The following is a 22,500-nucleotide window of genomic DNA, read 5'->3' on the forward strand; positions in this document are numbered from 1 at the left end:
TAGTCCAAGTTTTGGCATAGACCACCACCCCCGAGACCCCGAAATGAGTTAGACAGAGAATTATTTTCACAGATGCATAACACAGCTTGAATCCTATATTTTCTCACATCCCTTCCTTTTTTCTTCGTGGGTTCCCCATCAGTAACAACAGGGGCAAAACCCAACATCAGATTTCCCAAGAATTAACGATCAGTTATAATAATCCTCATCTGTATTGCTGCCGGACAAGGGGAAAAACTCCACGCCCCAGTCACAGGGAGAAAAAAAACAACCTTGTATACACAAATTCAACTCCTCCCAGAACTTTGGGCCGCCGAGATGAAAATATTCTCCAGGACTCAGCAATATAATGTGTGTTATGGCGTTGTAGGCTCTACCGTATATATACCAGGATCCGAATACAAGAAATCACTCAGGCAAAGACAACAACCAAAAAGAATTATGCCTTACACTTGGTAACAATCGTTTCTGCACTGAAAATGTGTATGCAGTGTTTTTGCTGAATAATTTTCTGAAGGTTCTCGTCGAAGGGTTCATCTAAAGCTTTCATTAGGATGCCGATGCAAAAAAAAAAAAAAAAAAAAAAAAAAAAAAAAAAAACTGGAAGAGGTAAAAAACAAAAACGAACAATGGACTGAAGAAGAAAAAAACAATTGTTCATTTGGAGGGTGAGAGGCCTCCAAACAAAACAAGTTTACTATCGAAACCAAAATGTGGAGACAGACAATCATTAGTCCTGTATCCAAAAAAATGCCGAAAGATTATGTAGAAATAGTTTATATAACTATAGATGGTTTATGTTCGAAGTTATAAGACTAAATGCAGTTACTGAAAGTAATAAACTAGATGTAATATGCATCACTGAATCCAAATTGGATCCCTCTGTAGACGATGTAACATTAGGACTCAGAGACTATATATAGTCTCTATATTATAGAAACCTTAAAGATTTCTTTGATGGCAAAAACTGGGAAACCCCCCTGAACGAAGGGAACCTTGATATGCAATATTCTAAATTTTGCTAAGCCTATAAACAAAGAGTTGAAACATTTGTATCAAGAAGCAAGAAATTGCCGAAAGTGGTTCAATGATAAATGCAATAAAATGAGAGAAAACAAACAGCTCCTTTGGAGAAGTTTCGGAAGACATAGATCTCAGGCAGCGTATGAAAGGTATAAAATAGGAAGAAATTACTATACCCAAATCATGAGGGAAACGAAATTAGACTTTGGAAAGGATATAATCAATAAATGTACAAACCACCCAAAGCTCTTCTTTCACTACATACATAGTAAGACTAAAAGTAGAGATCAAATTAGCGCCATCAAAGACAATAACATCGTTTATACTAAGGAAGAGGAAATGTGTGAAATCCTTCATGAGGAATTTCAGTCAGTGTTTGTTCAGGACAACATACTTTGGAATGGCAAGTAACCGTACAAACGTAAATCACAATATCAAAAATATCACACTCGAAAAGAATGGAAAAAAAATACCTACTGAAAGGGTTAGACAAGACTAAAGCAGACGGACCAGCTGAGATATCTAACTGGGTTCTGATTGAATGTGCCGAAAAATTGTGTACTCCGTTATTGTTAATATTCCAAAATTTAGTGAGGCAAGGAAAAGATTGGAAACTTGCTAATGTTACACCTTTATAGCAGAACGGCGACAAAAAACTATAAATTATAGATCAGTGTAGTATGCAAGGTGTTAGAAAGCATGATTAGGAAACAGTGGATTGAAGTACTTGAGAAACACATGATATAATAAACAATTTGGTCTTAGGGAAGGTTTTAGGTCATGCGTAGCAAATCTCCTCTATTTCTATGATAGAGTTTCTGAAATACAATAAGAAAGAGACTTATGGGTGGACTGTGTATACTTAGACTTTAACAAGGCATTTGATAAGGCGTCTCATAAAAGACTATTTTGGAAATTAGAACACCTAGGTGGAGCCAAACTCCTCGAATAGATGGAAGACTTCCTTCATGAAAAAAAACATTAGAACCATAATTAGAGGCTACATAGCGACGAGTTACTAGCGAAATACCTGAAGGATCGGTCTTGACGCCGATTATGTTTACTATTTTCGTAAATAATTTCGGGTCAACATAAGCATTGGTACTTTTCTGAATATGTTTGCAGACGACGTGAAACTGCAAAAAGGAAAATAGACGATGTCTCATCCCAATACCTCCAAAGTGACATCGAGAACTTATTAATTTGGAGTTGTACGTGGAAAAAGGAATTTAACACCAATAAATGCATGTAGTCAGTTTCGGAGAAAATAAAAATCGTCCACTATACCAATACAAGTTAGGAGACGTAATATTAAACTAAGTAGATAAAGAAAAAAAGAAAAACACCTTGGAATAATCATAAACAGGAACCTATGCCCCAATGATTATATAAATGACAAGGTTCATAAAATGCAAGGGCTGATTGCCAACATAAAGAGGCCATTCGTGTATGCAGACGAAGACATGATAAAAAGGGTCATTACAGTCATCATAAGACCTAGTCTCGCATATGGTGCAGTGGTATGGAGTCCACGCTTAAAAAGATAAACTAGAAAGAGTTCAAAGAGCAGCCACCAGATGGGCACCTACTCTGAGAGATATGAGCTACGAAGAAAGACTTCAGAAAATAGGTCTTACTACTTTGGAAGAAAGAAGATAAAGAGGTGACATGATAATGATGTTCAACTATATTACAGGAAAGGTGAATTTAGACAAAGATAACATTATAATTTTGAACACAATAAGGAAGAAAGGACGCAGCAAAAAGTTGAAAGAAAAAAGAGGCGAGAAAGGTGTCAAGAAGTTCAGTTTCCCAAACAGAACTACTGAAATATGGAACAGTTATCCAAATAACGTTGTGTGTGCAAAAGCGAGCATCAATTTAAAAAGTTATATGATAACTTAAACACAGCAAACGGAACCATCTGAGCTTAGCTCTTCTCCCGTATTGAAAAAAATAGGTAAGAACACATACACATATATATTTATATATAAGGGTGTGTGAGCGTGTGTCTACTTACATATATACATGTATATTATCTATTCACTTATACATGTATAAATATGTATATATACATATAAGCATATATAAACATATATACATATATATATATATACATGTATATATGTATGTATATTCAAACACATACACATATGTATACAAACACATACACATATGTATACAAACACATACACATATGTATACAAACACATACATATAAATTATATATAATATACATAAATATAAATATATACATATGAATATAGATATATGCGTGTTTGTGTGTATGTAAGCATTAATTTATATATGTATGTATAAGTGTGTGTGTATGTGTGCATGCACATTTACATACATAGATAAAAATGCTTAGATACACAAATGTGTATGTTTATAATCCTTTAGAAAATATTTCGAAATGTTTCCGCCCGGGATCGAACCGGGGACCTTGCGCGTGTGAAGCGCACGTGATAACCACTACACTACGGAAACCTCACATGCTGAAGTTAGAGAGAGCGGAGACAAAACTTTTCTTTGAGTCAAATGTATAATGTATGTCAATAAATAGATGCGATTCTTAAGCTGAGTCAAAAACTTATCTTTTCAAAAATTGAATATAAGTGAATTTTGATTTGTCATAAGATACGATAGGGCAGAAAGTTAATATCTATTTTTTAAAATTACAGATAGGCAGATTAGACAATGTTGCAATTAACAATGAAAATTAAAGATGATCAACACTTGAAATAAATAATCAGTGAAATTAGTAATCAATGAAGCAATGTGAGTGTGTGTTTGCGCAGGTGTGCGTGAGTGTTTATGTATGTATATTTGTAAATGTTTATATGTATATGTAGAGAGATAGATCAATATAGATAGATATATAATATAGATATATTCATATATACTGTATGTACACACAGTTTTATGCATATATGTGTGTGTGAGTGTAGATGTCTATAGATGCATATATATAGACATACATATATAAATATATATATATATATATATATATATACATATGTGGATATATGCATCGATGTACATCTGCATACATATACATAAATGTATATCTTTATATGAATAACAGTACATATATATATTTTTATATATAAATTTTATGTACATACAGTACATATATGTACATATATGAATATATATACAGATATATATATATACATATCTAAATATATATATATATATATATTATATATATCATCTATGTACATTTACATGCATATATATAAATATGTATATATGTGTGTATACAAATATGTATATATGTATACGAGTGTGAATATATAAAAACTATGTGTCCATACAGCATATATATGAATATGAATATATATGTATATATATATACAAAACGAGATACATATATATATATATATATATATATATATGCATATATATGTATGTGTATATATGTGTATGTATATGTATATATACACATATATGTCCATGCATGTATGTGTATATACATACATGTGTGTGTTTATATATATATATATATTTATATATATACATGTATGGATATATCGATATTGTTAGATATATTAATAAACATGTATTCATATATATACTGCATACACACACAATGTTTATATATATATATATATATATATATATATATATATATATATATATTCATATATGTATATATACATATATATCATATATATATGTACACACACCGATATTTGCGTGTATGTAAATATATACATAAACACTGTGTGTGTGTGTGTGTGTGTGTGTCTGTGTGTGTGTATGTATGTATGTGTGTGTGTGTGTGTGTGTGTGTGTGTGTGTGTGTGCATGTAGCAGATGTATGAATATATCTATATCAGTATATCTATCTATATTTATACACATTTATATACCTATATATATGTATATGTATATGCGTATAGGTATACATATATACATACATATAAATACAGTATATGTGTATGTACATAGAGATATATATACATATATATACTTATATATGTATAGTATGTGTGTGTGTTCGTGTATGTGTATATATATGTATGTATATACAAACATACAAAAATGTATGTACATGTATGTATAGTGTGTATTTTACGTGTGAATGTATGCCTGCATATTTACATACATAGATAAGAGTGTTTAGAAGTGTTATGATTATGTTCGCCCTCTAACTGATAAGGCTGAGTATCATAAGCATCCATAAAGTGACAATGAATGAAGGAAGAAAATATTTCAAAATGTTTCCGCCCGGGATCGAACCGGGGACCTTGCGCGTGTGAAGCGCACGTGATAACCACTACACTACGGAAACCTCACATACTATTGACAGAGAGAGCGGAGACAAAACTTTTCTTTGAATCAAATGTATAATGTATGTCAAGAAATAGATACGATTCTTAAGCTGAGTCAAAAGCTTATCTTTTAGGAGGTTGATTCCATGATAACTGGAAGACTGTTTTCGAAAAATCATAGAAATTTTGATTTGTCAGTAGGTGCGATAGGACAGAATAGTTGATCAACTGTTAATATCCTTCTTGTAAATTTGCAGATAGGCATCATAGACAATGTTGCAATTAATACTGAATGTGTATGTATGCATGTATATATGATTATTGATATATATATATATGTATGTTTGTGTATTTGTGTTTGTGTGTACATATGTATGTATACTTGTACGAATAGATATGGAGATATCTATATTTCTTTATCTATACATATATGTGTTTATATTATATATAAATGCAAATACGTATGTGCATATATATACATATATATATAGATATATATAGATATAAATAAATGTATGCACGTGTGTATGTGTTTGTGTGTGTGTGTGTGAATGCATATGTATGTACGTATGTATGATGAATATGTAGATATCTATATCTTTATAACCACACACACATCTCTCACTATATATATATATATATATATATATATATATATATATATATAAATAGATATATGTATGTATACATATATATGTATGTATATATAAATGTATAAATGTATGTGCATATATATGTGAATAAATAAATGTATATACACATAATGTACATATATTTATATATATTAAATACATATATATGTGTGTGTGTGTGTGTGTGTGTGTGTGTGTGTGTGTGTATACACAAATACAGATATGTGTGTGCATATATATAATATCTGTATATATAAATCTAAATAAATATATATACATATATAATATAATACAATGTATATATAAATGTATGTATGTAGTTATGTCTATATGTATATATATATATATATATATATATATACTGTATATATATTTATATATGTATATGTACATATATCTGCACGTTTATTTATATGTATATCTGTATGTGTATATATGTATATATACATATATATATTATACACATATGTATCGAGCAATCACGCTCAGCGTTTGTCATTTGTCACGCAGCTGCTTGAAATATCTTTAAAACTTTATAAAAACTCATCACAATCCCAATATTAGCAACAATTCCTCACAAAGAAGAAAACTCTCCATCCAACCGCCACCTTTACAAGAAAATCGGAATAAAAAGCCGGTTCCGTGAGAAAGAACCGTCGTGCACGTCGGCTCCGCGAAGGCTCCGCAGCGCCCTTCTCCTCCGCTCAGAGACACAACCAACATGGGTTTCGACACTCTGTGGAATTCTCACCCCAAGAAATACGGCAAGGGATCCCGGCGCTGGTGGGTATTACGGGGAAGTGCGGGAGGGCCTCGCGCGTCGGGGGAAGGGGGAATTAGTGTGGTAAATGGGGGTTTCAGGTGGAGAAAGATGGTTGGAAGGTAGCGGTGACAAACACGTGATGGATGTTTACATGTTGGAAGTTTCGAGATTCTCAATTTTTTTGGTGGTTTGTTGGTGTTTTGTGGTGTTGGAGGGAGTTGGAGAGGCGGGAGTGTCGTTTAGCTGTGGGATTCTGGTGAAGGTGGTAATCCCAGAATTTAAGAAAGGTCATTTATTTGGCTTTGTTTGTAGCCGGTAATTTGAACTTCCTCGATCGTTCTAGAAATGGAAATGTCGAGTTCATATTACAGAAAATGTTCTCGTCGCCGGTGCTTGCCAGTTTGGTGCCCTTTGTCTGCCTGTTTGATGTCTAAGTCAGATATAGTAAGTGTAGAAACCAACGCAGAGGCGACAATGCAGTGGAAGAGGCAGGGCCGTCGAATGGGTCATGAGGGAAATACTGCCATCTTATAGTGCAGCAGAAGTGTCGAAAGCAATTCAGGTACATCTGCAGCAGCCTCTTGTTTACCGAGAAGTGAAAAATTTAACACATAGCTGCTCAGAGACGGAGTCCCCCACACCCTTCCCACAGGCAGAGTACTTAATGTTCGTTTGCAGTAAGTGGGCTCGAAGTGCCAATGAAGGGGGTACAGAGGGGCTTGCCTTCCAGTCTAGGGAATAAATTGAAGGTAGGAAAGGTTAGCTGGGACTTTGGTTTCACGATACCCTGGTTTTGAGACTTCATAGGAGGTTGCGTCACTCTTGGCAACAAATACCGAGAGCGATGTACAGATAGAGGAATATATATACTGCCATTTTATAGAGCATAGAATATAGTAAGGAGCAATATAAGTTCATATGCACTGGCCTCATATTTAATAGGAAATGACGAAAATAGCCACAATACTCTCACTTACCTAGGTTCTTAATCTTGTGTTTTCTTTAAGTAGGTATATCTATGCCATATCAGAGCCTGATGTTGGCAACCATGTTAAATTTCATGGCTGTACAAGGGAGTGTACAAAGGTGGTTTCCTGATGCCTTCCCTTCGGGTGATTGAAGAGTTAAAGTGCTAATAATGGGGGTGGGTACATTGGGGCTTCCCCCTAGTCTAGGGAGTAAATAGTGTTAGAAAGGTTAGGTTTGGATTTTCAGTTCACATGATACCCTGGTTTTTGGTCTTTATCTCTGGAGGGTCTCTCATTGTCAGTAACAAATACCAGATAAATAAATGATATAGGTTTCCTTTAAGATACTTCTTAGTCTACGTTACCTGATTTACTCGTGATCAGTAGAGCTATCCTTTACTATAGGAATTGATGAAGGTGAAATTTTCGCTTTCTCACTTTGATAGGGCTGTGCCACCTCGAGAAAAAAATTGTGAAGGTGTCAGAATCAGTAGCAAAGCGATGCTGCAGTAGATATTGATTTATATATTCAGATAGCATTAAAGGACGTCTGACCCACTCCTTTAAGTCCTGCCACAGCCTTTTGATAGTGTGGATTTGTGGGAATTATAGGTCCAAACAATTTTCTGAAAGATTAATGATAAAGTGCTCGTTTCCAGGATTTTTTGATGAACTATGGTTGGCTGAAATAATGTTCATGGGTTAGATGAATGGTTTGTTTGGGGTATGAGTGTGTGCGCACTAGGATTACTGCCTTCCAGCCGTACTAAGAGTTTCCCTAAAGACCCCCACTTGACTATATTGCCCCTCTATATTGTACACCCCTTTGAGCACGGGAGTTCGGTATACCTTGGAGCACTTTGGCGCGCCGCCACGAAGTATAGCCGCAAGCCACACTTCGAGCGGTTTGTTATGGCGTCTAGAGACGTGACCCGTCGTAAAGGGGTTAAGAACCTAACGATTGCACTAGCACCACCTTAAGAATTTTGATTTTGTAATAAATTTTGGGTTGCTTCAGAAAAACTAGGCCAATCTACGTTACATGCGTTAGACATTCTAATGCATTCAATGACCATTTCATGATCCCAATGCATTTGAAGCCAATGATTAACAAACAAAATTAATTTAATTGATGGTAAATGTCTCTCTTACAGAAACATGCCGTTGCAATCTTTGGCCAAGTAAACATAACTTTTGTACCATCTGGTCTTAGCAATTTTGTTTCATTGGCCACAATACTACACATGTTGATCTTTACGATATTTACAATGTAAATTGCAATGTGGGCCACTTACTGACCTGTGCTTTTAGAAATGAAAGGCCTTCACTTTCAAAATATTCAGAAATTTTATAGTGTGAATTGCACCTTTCACACCTTTCCATTTTGCTGAAGTTACTACAATTGATATTTGTACATGTCACACACGGGATGCGTGTGATTTAAACAAATCACATTTCGTATAATATTGGCTCTCATGAGAATTGTCACACGCATGCACTTTACTTTTTTACTATGTTTCATATGCAAATTGCCAGTATATTGGACTTCAGAATTCCCACGTAAATATGCAGCAGCCTCTTGCCCATATTGGCCCCACACATTGATTTCTGCCGTGTAAGATTTCTTAATTACTCTTGATACTCATGGTATTACTCATGTATTTTTATATCCTTTTAGGCAGAAACAAATTCTCAATAAGTTTTTTGTTTTTTTTTCTATGTAGGAAAATTAGGATACTACAATGAATGTAACAAAAAAAATGATATTGTTTTGTTAGAAAAATGTAGGAAAGAATATCAGATGGCAATTTTAAAGTTACCAAGTTTTTCATTTCGGGCTCTGACACTTGCATGTCAAATTACCATTATTTTTTATGTCTGACAGAAATCCACAGAATGCAAGTTTCTTCAATTTATTTGCATTTATTGTCCCCATGAAAGATAAAACAGGGACCTTACCATAAACTGCTTTTGTGGCTCCCTGTTTACCACAAAATAATGAAAAGGTACTGCATGTCACCACTCGACTTCCTTTCATAGTGGTGTTTGACCTTTTATAATTGTCCAACCTTCAAAAATGTGATCATAGCTATCCCATTATTTTAAAGTTTGAAGTTAAATTCATTTGATTTGTAGGACAAAAGGTTATTAACTGCTCCAAAGTGTGCTGCACAGCTCACACCTGTTGGAATTTGTTGGAAGTATTGTATATAAGGGAGATCACAATAATTATAGTGGATATGGTCTAATATAAAAACTATTTTTAACCCATTGACTGTGGTATCAAATGCTGGGTAGTGGCCAGTAGCAAGGGGCATCAGCACTAATCAGTTTTACCATGTGTGTCCAGCTTATTCACTATTTCATGTACAAGAGTGGACATAAAATTACTCGCAATGTAGGGAGCAGAGTATGCTATTGTGATGCCACTCCAATTTGGCCATGATTTACTCGCAGCTATCTGGATTAGCACCACAGTAAGCAGTTACGTGGCCCCCCCACACCTTGCACACCAACTAAAACCAACAACCTCCACTGTATATTCTGACTGAGAAATTGGATCTTAAATTGCCATTGTGACCAGGTTTTGATTGTGGTCTTTGAGCAAAATCCACATTTTTTATCTTGAAATTTTCTGTTACCAAAGCTCAGATCTGGGTTACAGTAAAGATTTTAATGTAAATACTGTTTGATTTACTTATTAGATTTGGCAGGGGAGGGCTATCAACATGACTGACATTATACATTTTCTTAGTAATTTATTGTTATTGAAGAGATGGGCATACTGCCAAAGGGAGGGTTCATGGTCCCCCACCCGCTAATGTTTTCACCTTGGCAAGCATTGCAAGATACAGCAAACTGCTCTAGTTGGGCCTAGCATGTGAGCAGCACTTTGCCATTTTTTTCCTTTGCTTGTGGTGGTTGCTGTTCATATCTACATATTTCTTGTACTGACAAGGGCAACTTTGCCTTTACAAGATTGTCATTTATTTGGCCAAGCTTAGTGTGTACATACCCTAAGTTTAACCACTTTTACCTTCAGCTTGTTAAAATTGCTTTCTCTTTCAGCCGGTCCTGCTCTAACCGTCATGGTCTGATCAGAAAGTACTCCCTCATGATGTGCCGTCAGTGCTTCAGAGAATACAGCGGAGACATCGGCTTCAAGAAGGTGAGATGCTTATAAAAGCAAAGCTCAAATTGTTTCTTAAAATACGTGTTTATGTAAAGTGAACACCTATCTGTGTAGATGTTATAATTTCAGTTTAGACTTTTTGAAATTGCTTAATAATTTGCAGCCAGTTCCATGAAATTGTAAAGGTATAGGATTGAGAGGATTAAATAGTATACAAGTTGTCTCCTATATCATCTGAATGGTTCAGTACAAACTGTAAAGTTCAGTATATGATTTTTGCATTTTACAATGTTTATAGTTAATCTAATGGAGGTAAATGTGGAAATGACTCTAATATCCTTTTTTCTTCTTTTTTCAGCTGGATTAATTCTTCTCTCCATATGAAATAAAAAAAAAATCAAAAAAAATAAATAGTATTATTTCACTCATTAACCTGGACAGCCCAGAAATGAAATGTTACAATTGATGCTATATATTTGTGTTCTTGGCGGTTACGGCACTATCAGTTTTACTTGACTAAATTGATAAATTTGAAGGCATTTATTACTACTGGTAGATCCTGAAGATAGAGGAAGTTGTGCATTTAGTGTGAAACTTAATTTCTTGGTATATTGTATTTATAACTTGCTTCATGCATCATTTACCCAACTTTTTAATCTTACAGTACATATTTACAAGCTATGTGAAAGGGTTTTAGTAAGAAGAAAATACCTGTTTTCTCCCATGTGGCAAGCTAGTTTTCATTTATACATGTATCTTTTCAAAGTTAATACCTTCTACCCATCCTTCATTGATGTTGGTGGTATTTGAAGTGGGTCAATTAAATTATATACAAGAGGGACATCAGAAATTGTAGGCTACTACACTGCTGTCAGGTACTTGAACTGTCCACTGATCTTCAGATTTTTTTATCATCATAGATGGTGTGAAGTGCTCAGCTGCCAAGGAGCCTGTGGCAAGAACTTATTGACCTTGGCTAATTTCCCCTCTTTCTAATGCTTGTAATGTCAAGTGTTATTGATGTTGACATTAATTATATAATCTTATCAATACTAATAAATAAATACCTTGGTGACTAAGCACTTGTGGAGCCAACTAAAATCAGTGGACATGGTATGTATTTTCTGCAATCCTGGGATCTTTGTCAAAGGGCACATTTTTCTTGGGAGTTCAGACATTAGTTGATAATTGTAACAGTTTCATGTTGGTCATTTTTACGACCAGGGGAAATGCAAGACTTCAGAACACAAGGGTATTAATTCCATAATTCTCTAAAACAGAGCAGTCTTTCAGCCGGCAACACTTTTTTTTTCCTTCTATAACATTTTTTGATAGTACCAACTGCGTGCATAGATTTCGAAGTGCAGTTCAACACTAAAACAGCATGGAAGTGGAGATTTCCATTTCTGTAACGAGTCATTCTGAATAACAAATGACTTCCATCACACAACCTGCAGCTGCAAACACCTATTGCCAATGATCCAGGGATAAACATTAAAACCAAAAGTTTGCCCCGATCACATGATCAATCAGTGCCTAGCAGATAATTCCCATTTGTCTGTGTATAGATGGTTCTGGTATCTGACAGTCTTCCATCTGTACCTGGTTGCAAAATACTAGGCAAGTAGCCTTATCTGGCAATTTTGCTCCACTGATACAGGCATTTCCTAGGTGTGCCCTTTGGCTTTGTAGTGTTACGCAAGTGCTTATTGGGTAGTGATTGATCATGTGGACCGGGCATTGCAGGAAAATTAGTACTTATTCTAAAGCAGAGCACCAGGAACATGTATGTGGTTGCTGATCCTTTACAAATTGTTTTGACTGGAGTTAGTAGTGTAAATTCTTTGTGCACCTTTCATTTGCTAGTTGTAGTTACAAAATACCTACCTATTTTGACTTTGGTTCTGAAATTTTGAGGGACAGTTTCCTCCACTTCCAGGTTCAGAGAGCACTGCTAATGTGTTTGCCAGGTTTTTACCTATGTATCCAATTATGCCTCCCCTATTGGTGTTTGCAGGTGGTTTGAACAGAATGGTAAATAATTGTGAAGCAAAATAAATGTGCTAGACATCTTAGGTCATATAGCACTATAAAAAGGAGTAATAATGAAAAGGGTAAAGGGGTTAAACTGATGATTAAATGTGCTTCACGTCAGCAGTAGTCCTTTAGTTATGGAATATAGCAATTAACAAGGGTGATTAGATCAAAGTTCTCAAAGGAATGTGTGTGGGATTTTGCTAGGATGTCGGTAGGGTAAGGAAGGGATTAGCAATGGTTAGAGGGCTTGAAGAGCAATTAGATTAGGTTCAGGGAAAGTGTCAGGAGGGAGAGAATCCAGGGAAAATGGTTGATGTAACAAAGGGTCACATCCAGGGGGAAGCAGGAGGGATAATGAGGAAGGAGTAGTAGATGATGCAACTGAAGCAGGGAGGGGGGACATGAGTAGGAGGATGGATGGATGTTGGCAGTTACTCAGTGTAGATGAAATGAGAGTAGAATGATTGGAGGATGGATGAGGTGTAGGCATGTTGCCTCGGGCCATGATTACTTTTGAATGTATTGGTGGAGATGGGGTGTCTGGATTTAAAATGGCAAAAGAGTTTGGCTGGGAGAGGAAGAGATGTTGAAGCATCTTGGGAGGATAGGGAAGTGGTGAAGAAATTATTGGAGTAGGGAGTGAGAGAGAAACCTCGTTGGCATTTCCTGCCTAGCTTTGCGAAAAAAGTGAGGCCAATTTTGAATCTGAGACTTGCCACTTCAGGTAGGGAAGCCCCTATAAAACACTCCACAATTGACACAAGCATTACTGTGCAGAGCAGTGTGATTGATTATAACTAGGTTGGGCACACATAAGTTGTGGAACGGTAGTGTTTAGCAGAATGGCCTAGACGCCGACAATTCTGATATTGGCGGCGGGAGGTTTGATATGGTTGGACAGGGAGGGACTCTCCGCCAATGCAGACACTGAAGGAAAGTAATTTTGGCAATGTTGGAGGAGGACCTATGATGGCTTCTAGGGGGGAATGGTTTAGCACTACTGATATTGCAACCATGAGGCAGGCAAGTAAGTCTTCTCCACAAAAAATCGATATGGGATAAATAGAGTATTCAAGATATCTATAGTGGAGGAGATAGTAGGACAGGAACGTGTGGAAGAGTGAGTAGTGTTGCGAGAGGTAGTACTGCATAGTGGTGGGCAATGTGGTTGCAGAGAAGTAATAAGGGATAATGGGGTAGTTGATGAAGAAAGATGTGAGGGTGGTAGAGATGAAATAGTGAATGATGGGAGAGAAGGAATGTTTTCTGGAGATTGAGTATCAACCTGGATGGATGATTTGGACTGGGCTGGTGTGATAGTAGGCATTGAGGATGGGGTAGTAGTAGTAGTGTTCAGAGTCATGCTTAAAAGAGAGCCTGGGATCGGAGAACAGGAATCAATGGTTACTTGATAAAGGGATCAGCCTTAATCCCCCTATTAATTGTAAGCCTAGCATGATATGTTGGGGAGAGAAATAGTCCACTCCTCAGTGTCCCGTTAAGGGGTAAGAACTAAACAACTAAATGAGAATACTGTGCTCATGGCTCCCCCAGGCCGTTCATGACTGGGACCAAGTCGACCTCTCATCCTTTAAACATGGCTCTCACACCTTAGGAAGTGGATAGTTTAAGAGGTTAGAAAAGAGAGATACAAAAAGGGGAAGGGCAAAAGGCCAAGCAAAATTTGGATTATTTAATTATAGAAAATATTCTGCCGGGTGAACATCTAAGGTCATTAGCGGTGTATGCAAAACACTGCAATTGGGTGAGGCTTTTTGGGTTCATTAGGGCAATGCTTATGGATTTCCAGAATGGTCCGTGGGAAAAACAAACAAATGTACCAGGCATCAAAAGTTACACATTATGGTAAAGTATCATGGCAAAAAGGGAAAATATGAGTTAACAATTTGGATAAGTGGACAGAAGGGGATGAAGAAGAGAAGGAAAAGGAAAGAGGGAGAAGAAAAGACCCTTCAAAATTAGTTTCCTTGTTGTGTTCTTACCTGTGACGTCACCTTTACTGTTGCCCGCTGGTCATGCTTATCTGTGCGGACAGGCCTACACCGTACTACAGATTCCCCACCCTAGCAAGTAAATGAGGTGTCTATGGGAAACTGTTGAGTACAAACTTCACTCTAAAGTATTTTGGACAATAGCTAAAGGTTAAAACAGAAATAAAAATGTATGAGAGATAAAGGTCATAAAGCACTATGGTAAGAATTATGGCAAAAAGGGGTTAAATGTCAAAGGTCAAACTATACAGCAGTAAAAGGGTAATGAGTATACAAGGCAGGAGGGGAGTTATGGGTAAAGTGTGATTAGATCAAGTGGAAAAATGTAGAGGATTCCATGAAGATTTCCAACAGGTTGCCCCTTCCCCATTGTTATCCGGGGGAGGGGGGGGGGTATAGGAGACGCAGACAGGGGCCCATTGTTGGGGATCACCTCTACCTTGGCTCAACTTCTGCCCCTTTCCTTTTCCTTCTCTTCTGTCCACTTCATAAGAGCCGTGCTGAAAGGCTGTGTTTGGACATTATTGGAGTAATGAGTCAAAGAAATACCTTATTGGTGTGCTTCCTGTCTGGCTTTGCCACTTCAGACTCAAACTTGTAGGTACGACAGCCTCTATAAAATTCGTTATGGGAGTTGCCACAGTTGGGAAATGTGTAACGATGCAGAACTTTGATTGCTTATGACCAGGTTGGGCACATAGAGAGTTTCCAGCTGTGGAATGGTAATTTTGATCTAATTACTCTTGTTACTTCCAACCTTCCTCAACTGCTATACAACTTCTGATGTGTAGCACATTTAACCCAACCACCACAGATTTATGTTCTGTCCTCTGTAGTTTTTTGTTAATTTTGTTACATACAGATGGCTCCAAATGTGATCGGCCAGCAAGGAGTTTATCAGTAGGCCCTAGTTACCGCTCCTGATTTCCCCATTCCTTGAATTGGTGGAATAATGTTTTTTTTTTTTTAATTCAATTGATACCGATACTGTTATTAATGATGTTATGATTATCAAATTGTTATTTAAATCTTGGTAATATTTAAGACAATGAACTAATACAAAAGACCCTTTCACAAAGTCAAGGGAAAGGGTAAACAGGTGAGATCGGTGGGACTAATAACTGACTCCTTGGTGATTAAGCACTGGGAGAGCCATCTATATGTAAATACAAGAAATAAACTTATATTACAGTGGGCATGGCATGTATTCTTGCCATGCGTGCCAATTAGGTCAATCATCAACTTACCCCCCCCCCCCCTCTTTACCGTTTTCACTAATACTCCTTTCTGTAGCATCATATGACCTATGATGTCTAGCACATTAATTTTGCTATGTAATTATTAACCATTAACCACCTTTCTTTGGCATGTTATTTTGAAGATGCTACCCTGATTTTTCTTTCTTTCTTTCTTTCTAGTCTCCTTTTCTTCTTTATTTTTTAAAACACATCCTGGGATACGGCTATCACTCACACCCCTCTAGACTGACCTGTGGATTATACTTCATGGGTAAAATAACAGCTGTGCCCATTGAGGTTATCAATATTAGGTTATATAATCAAACATAGGTCAGTGACCTATTTAATCCAAGTGGAAAAGAGAAAACAAAATATACAATATTTACATTCGCTATTGCCATTCATGAAATGTGTCTACATTTATCTTCAATCATAGCAGAATAATATATTTTTTAAGATTATCCGTATGACCATCTCAGCCTGTAATATCCATGACTTATTCCATTCCTCAGTTTATTTTGTATTCAAGAGATTCTCATTACATTTTAGTACATGAAGTGTCATCTATTACAATATACACAGATATTATAGGAATAGTACAACATATTCCTTTATATACAATATACAAAACAACCTAAATGCATTTGTTACTATTATATCTTACAGTATAAGCAGTCATATTCACTAATTTTGCAAAATCATAATTTTGGTGGCTTATGCAAAACCAATTTTCTACATAACTACATAATTACAGTTTGACATTTCCCTTGCTTTCATTTAAATTCAGAAATATCTTTAGAGGAAAAGAGCTTGGTAGTACTAATTGCACATCAAAAATCAAGAATAGGTTTTTAAAAATACTCATGAACAAAATATATCCTAGACAGAGAACCACTAAGTCTGCTGTTAGGAGCCCTACACTGAATGCCAGAACTTTAGAGAGAGAAATTTATGGTTACCGATCTTCATTAAGGGTTGGTTTCTGTAAGCTTGAAGTGTCCATGTAATTGATTCCAACTATTTCAATTTCTGGTAAAATGTCTTCAAGGAGTAAGCATAGTAACTGGATGTCTCTAATATTTTCTAGTCCATTCATATGTAGAGTCTTTAACTCTCTGGAAAGATAAAACAGGGTATATGAGTAATCAAGAGAATTAGTATGAATCTTATTACACATTTAATGGTAATATTAGGCTTTTCACAGGTTGGAATTACTTGAAAATTTATCAAGTAAAGTAGTCAAATAAACTAACACTATTAAAAAAAAGGTCTGATGCTCACCCTAAACCTTAACAGTATCTTCTTTGGTATTTGCAAAAGTCAACTGGTAATATACTAGAACAGTCAAAAAGGAAGACTATAATTTTTCTCTTTGTATCAGCTAAATAAGTGTCACAATCTCTTACCTAAGACGTGCTAAAGCAGCAATGCCACGATGTGTAATTTTTGTACAATGACTGATGTCTAGATGTTCAAGGGTAGAAGCGTACTGGCCACAGATACGATCAATGCACCAGTCATCAATGTGGGGGCAATTTGCAACACTCAGCCATGTCAACTGCTTTAAATTACCTGTACATGACAAATCAAAGAGGTTTAAATCATAATGAGTTAAGTGAAACAATATTACTCATAATACCTGAAGAGGTAAAAGTTTGCTTGGGATATAAATATCCAAAAGAGAAGTGAAGAAACAAATGGATACACAAATATATACAACATTAAAGTGAAATAAGCAAGATTTCTACTCACTTAAGCACTCAATTCCTTCATAGAGAATATTTGTTTTTGAGGCATCAAGAGCTTCAACCACAAGATTTTCATTGTAATGACCAGGTAGATCATATTCTTCATCTTCATCTTGATGTGTCCATTCTTGACTGCCTTTGAATCTGACCTTGCCACCACGATGGACTATGAAATGTGCAGCAGCTAAGTCAAAGCCAAGAGCTGCTACTCTGTCTTTTCGAAACCTGTAAACAAAAGAAAAACTGACATTAATTTCTTTTGACAAACCAGTGACAGTAAATGGTTCCTTAACAGAATAAGTTTAAATGTACCCTAAAACAGACTGTTTGTAAGTTATAGCACTTCCAGTTATATTGCCATATACCCCTCAATCGCTTGCTCATTGTTGCCGTAGGGGGGCAACATAGGGATCACCCCTGCCTTGGATCTCAGCCCTTGCCTCAAGTAATTCTGCAGGGTCTTCCTTTTCCTTCCTTTCTTCATCCCCTTCTGTCCACTTATACAAATTAAATCTCATATTTACCCTTTTCACCACAATACTTTACCATAATGCTGTGTAACCTTTGATGTCTTATACATTTGTTTGTTTTGACCATTGACTATTCTGAAAATCCACAAACATGACCTCACTGAACCAAAAACCTTTCTTACCTGAGGGATTTGCCTCCAAGCTCCAACATATTGCTATATTTTGCATACACCGCTAATGACAGATGTTGACACAGTTGAAGCTTTTTAATGAATAAATAAATGATATTTCTATATACAATACAAGCATATTTGTAATAAAATCAAGCAAGTCAACCTACAATCAACATCTCCAGGTGAAATTACTGTTTTGAAATTATATATATAGTTCAAGGGAAACAGTGTGGTATTAACCCATTGCTGTCAGGGAAAATGAGTAAAAAATGGGGAAAATGCTGTGCTCATTTTTAAATTTTTTTTGTGAAATGTCTCTGCTAGTGCTTAGTAGACCTTGTGACCTTGCGACCTTGCGTGATTTGAATTGACAGGAAAAATGTATTTTTTACTAGTGCTATGAATATCGATGGTGTCATTTTTATTATAAGCATTATAATTACTATAATGTTATAAACATTAATAACAGCAAAATAAGATAACGTAAAATATTTTCATAAATCAAAGATATTGGTAAACGGGTGAGACAGTCAGTACTCGTAATTGGCTCATTGGTACAATGAGCCAAACAAAACAAACAAGTAACTCACAGTGGGCATGGCTCATACCTACATGTCATGCCCATCGGCACTGGGTTAATAGATAAATGAATTCTAAGGCATTTTTCTCCTGTGACAACTGAGCATAAATAAGTTATAAGAGCTTACATCCGCTCCATAGCTAATGAAAGACCAGGGAGTTTCACAAGCTGTACACCCAATGCTCATGATCATGATGAAAATGAGGTCACAGTTTTATTTCTTTTTCTTTCAATTATATTTTATACTGCCCATCTTCAACAACTACAACATAAAAGTTTTAGAATTCATCATTTTAATTTTATTCCATTTATTATTCACACTGAACTATAAGCATGTCCCAAACCATAACAACATCATCCTGCATCAGTTACCAAACAAACCTTGATCTCCACTGCTCTTCCTATTTACATAAATATGCAATAGACTCATCCCTGTTACTAATGTAATTTATTATACATTTCCTACACAATCCACAATTTTTTCACTGGTTCATAGATCATTCAGGATTCTTAAGAAAGCCTATCATAAACTTGAAATACATATAATCAGAAACTTCAAATACATATAATCAGAAACTTGAAATACATATAATCAGAAACTTGAAATACATATTATCACTTGAAAAGCCAAGCTTAATAATAAGGATTTTGTGTAGTTTAGTGTGTGTGTGTGTGTGTGTGTGTGTGTGTGTGTGTGTGTGTGTGTGTGTGTGTGTGTGTGTGTGTGTGTGTGTGTGTCTGTGGGTGTGTGGGTGTGGGTGTGGGTGTGGGTGTGTGTGTGTGTGTGTGTGTGTGTGTGTGTGTGTGTGTGTGTGTGTGTGTGTGTGTGTGTGTGTGTGTGTGTGTGTGTGTCTGTGGGTGTGTGGGTGTGGGTGTGGGTGTGGGTGTGGGTGTGTGGGTGTGTGTGTGTGTGTGTGTGTGTGTGTGTGTGTGTGTGTGTGTGTGTGTGTGTGTGTGTGTGTGTGTGTGTGTGTGTGTGTGTGTGTGTGTGTGTGTGTGTGTGTGTGTGTGTGTGTGTGTGTGTGTGTGTGTCTGTGTGTGTCTGTGTGTGTCTGTGTGTGTCTGTGGGTGTGGGTGTGTGGGTGTGGGTGTGGGTGTGGGTGTGTGGGTGTGGGTGTGGGTGTGGGGGTGGGGGTGCGTGAGTGCATGCGTGAATATATATATACAAATATATACATAAACACAAAGGCTCTCCCTGTTAATACAAACCCAAAAAACTTAATGTTTAAGAACTCTTTCCTTCCTCATAGGAATCTTTCACACCTACTTCTAAATAAAATCTCTGCCTAGTGCTAAGAAATCTTTGGATCTTACGTTTGATCACCTTCATCCCTTTTCTGCTTTATCTTCTTTAGCCATTTCTGCATTGCTTTGGGGCGAAGATCGAAGCCTTTCTGCAGGTGATGGACGACGTCAATGGTTATTCCTTTTTGTGGAGCAAAGTAATGGAAAAAACTTTTCCACTCTCCTTTTGGTAGCTCTTCTCTGAAAAAAAAAAAAAATACATATTCATATAAAACAATTCAAAAGGTTATGTTTGAAAAAATATATTTCAAACAATACCTAGCCTCCACAAATATATCAAGGGGAATTAAGGCTTCGATCAATAGCACATATTTGGGTGATTAAAATTAAATTGGGCCTTTAACATGTTCATTTTGTGAGGGTATGTAAACATGTCCTGTTTACTGTGATTTTAGTTTATTAATTTATTGCTTTCGTTACTATTAGTATTGTTAAAATTATAATAATAACAAAGTTAATAATAATGGTGATGATGATAACCATAATGATAAAAATAATAGAATTAAAAATAACAGTAGTAGTAGTAGTAATTATAATAATAATAATAGTAGTAGTAGTAATTATAAAACAACAATAACTATAGAAACAATAATAATAATAAAATAATAATAATTAAATAATAATAATAAAAATGATGATGATGATGATCATAGTAATAATAATAATAATAATAATAATAATGGTGATAAAATATAATAAATAATAATAATAATAATTATAACAATAAAAAAAATTACAATATTAATCATAACAATAATAATAATAATAACAATGGCATTACCAATAATAACTGTATCAGAATCAATTTCTTTTCTAAAAATTCAAGGAACAGTCAGGGAGGCCTAGTATTGGACTCCTTGGCAACCAAGTCCTTGTAAATTAATTGACAAAACAATACTATAATGGACACTGACAATAGATTAAGCACTGAGACCTAGGAATCTCCTTCTTATATTCTTTAAAAAGATAGAATCTACGTCACGATCACAATAAATACTGCATATAATGACGTTTTTTTCTTAGACAAGATTGGTATTACTCTTTAGGCGTTAGGTGCATGGAGACCAATCTCAATTTATATTCTTCCTAAAAGGGATTATAAGGAAACAATGAAAACAGTTGCTCACCTTCACAGGGAAAACATAGTGTTAATGTAGTATTGTTTTATGAAATGTCTCTGCACATAGATGGCTTCACAAGCACTTAGACACAAAGGAGTCAATTAGTCAACATTGTGACCTCACCTGATTTCAACTTTCCATGAGTTTGTAAGAAAACATTTTTCTTGCTAATGCTATCAATATCAAAACTGTGATCATTATTATAGACATTTTAATTATTATAATGTTACTGAAATGACTAACGGCACTATAAGATATCAGGAAATGTTTAAAAAAATCAAGGAAAAGAGTAAATAAGTGAGATAGGTATTACTTGTAATTGGCTCATTAGTGACTAACTACTTGTGTAAAGAATATTAACAAACTAAACTCGCAGTGAGCATGGCATGAACATACATGCCATCCCAGGGAGCTTTGGGTTAACATTAAAGAGTATTTACTGATAATTGTAGCCATATTCTTGGGTCCTTTTATTTAGTGTAAGATATGAGAGAATGTGAATGCTTTCTACCATAGGATTATCAAGCAGTGATACATAAGAAATTGAGTATTTGAATTTGCTGTAATAAAGTGTCACTATATTATAAGTAATGGGGATTTAGGTTTTTGGAAAGATAATGAATGGGGGGGAAGCTCAGCTAATATTAAATGTAAAATATATGATCTCACTTCATCACAAATATGCAGTGAAGCTAAAGAAGAATTAAACAGTAAAATATAAGTTAATATAACTGAAATCACATACAATATCGGGTCATCTAAACTTCTTATTGGAAAACACATTAAAACACAAAATATGCCTCATCATTTGCCCTTTCTTACTTCTCTGGCTCTGTTTTCCAACTCTCCTTTTCCTTCTCGCCTGTGCCGACCGCAGGTGTGGTTGAAAGACTTCTCGGCACAAGAGAACAGCTCATCCTCATACAGTGCGCTAGTCTTAGTCTCCCAATCATCCTAATATCGCTTCCCAGTATGCAGCTTATCCTCTGAAATATATGAAATACATTGAACAAATGG

The 22,500-nt window shown here is 35.6% G+C and overlaps 1 protein-coding gene and 2 non-coding genes across 3 annotated transcripts in view; all 3 read right to left on the reverse strand.

Moving 5' to 3' along the window:
- Positions 1-3,440: 3,440 nt before the first annotated feature.
- Trnav-cac lies at positions 3,441-3,513 on the reverse strand. The gene has a single exon. It is a non-coding gene; the product is annotated as a tRNA-Val (tRNA).
- A 1,737-nt stretch (positions 3,514-5,250) lies between these two features.
- Trnav-cac lies at positions 5,251-5,323 on the reverse strand. The gene has a single exon. It is a non-coding gene; the product is annotated as a tRNA-Val (tRNA).
- Positions 5,324-16,417: 11,094 nt separating this feature from the next.
- Positions 16,418-22,500, reverse strand: part of LOC125048354 — a 12,734-nt gene continuing 6,651 nt past the window's right edge. Inside the window, exons 6-10 of the mRNA XM_047647017.1 lie at positions 22,306-22,469; positions 20,372-20,542; positions 17,839-18,059; positions 17,493-17,658; positions 16,418-17,201 (exon numbers count right to left, since the gene is read on the reverse strand). Of these exons, the coding sequence (XP_047502973.1) occupies positions 17,042-17,201; positions 17,493-17,658; positions 17,839-18,059; positions 20,372-20,542; positions 22,306-22,469 (882 nt within the window). The 3' untranslated portion in view covers positions 16,418-17,041. The remainder of the gene's footprint in view (positions 17,202-17,492; positions 17,659-17,838; positions 18,060-20,371; positions 20,543-22,305; positions 22,470-22,500) is intronic.

Source organism: Penaeus chinensis, chromosome 43, assembly GCF_019202785.1.
Source record: "Penaeus chinensis breed Huanghai No. 1 chromosome 43, ASM1920278v2, whole genome shotgun sequence".
NCBI lineage: Eukaryota > Metazoa > Arthropoda > Malacostraca > Decapoda > Penaeidae > Penaeus > Penaeus chinensis.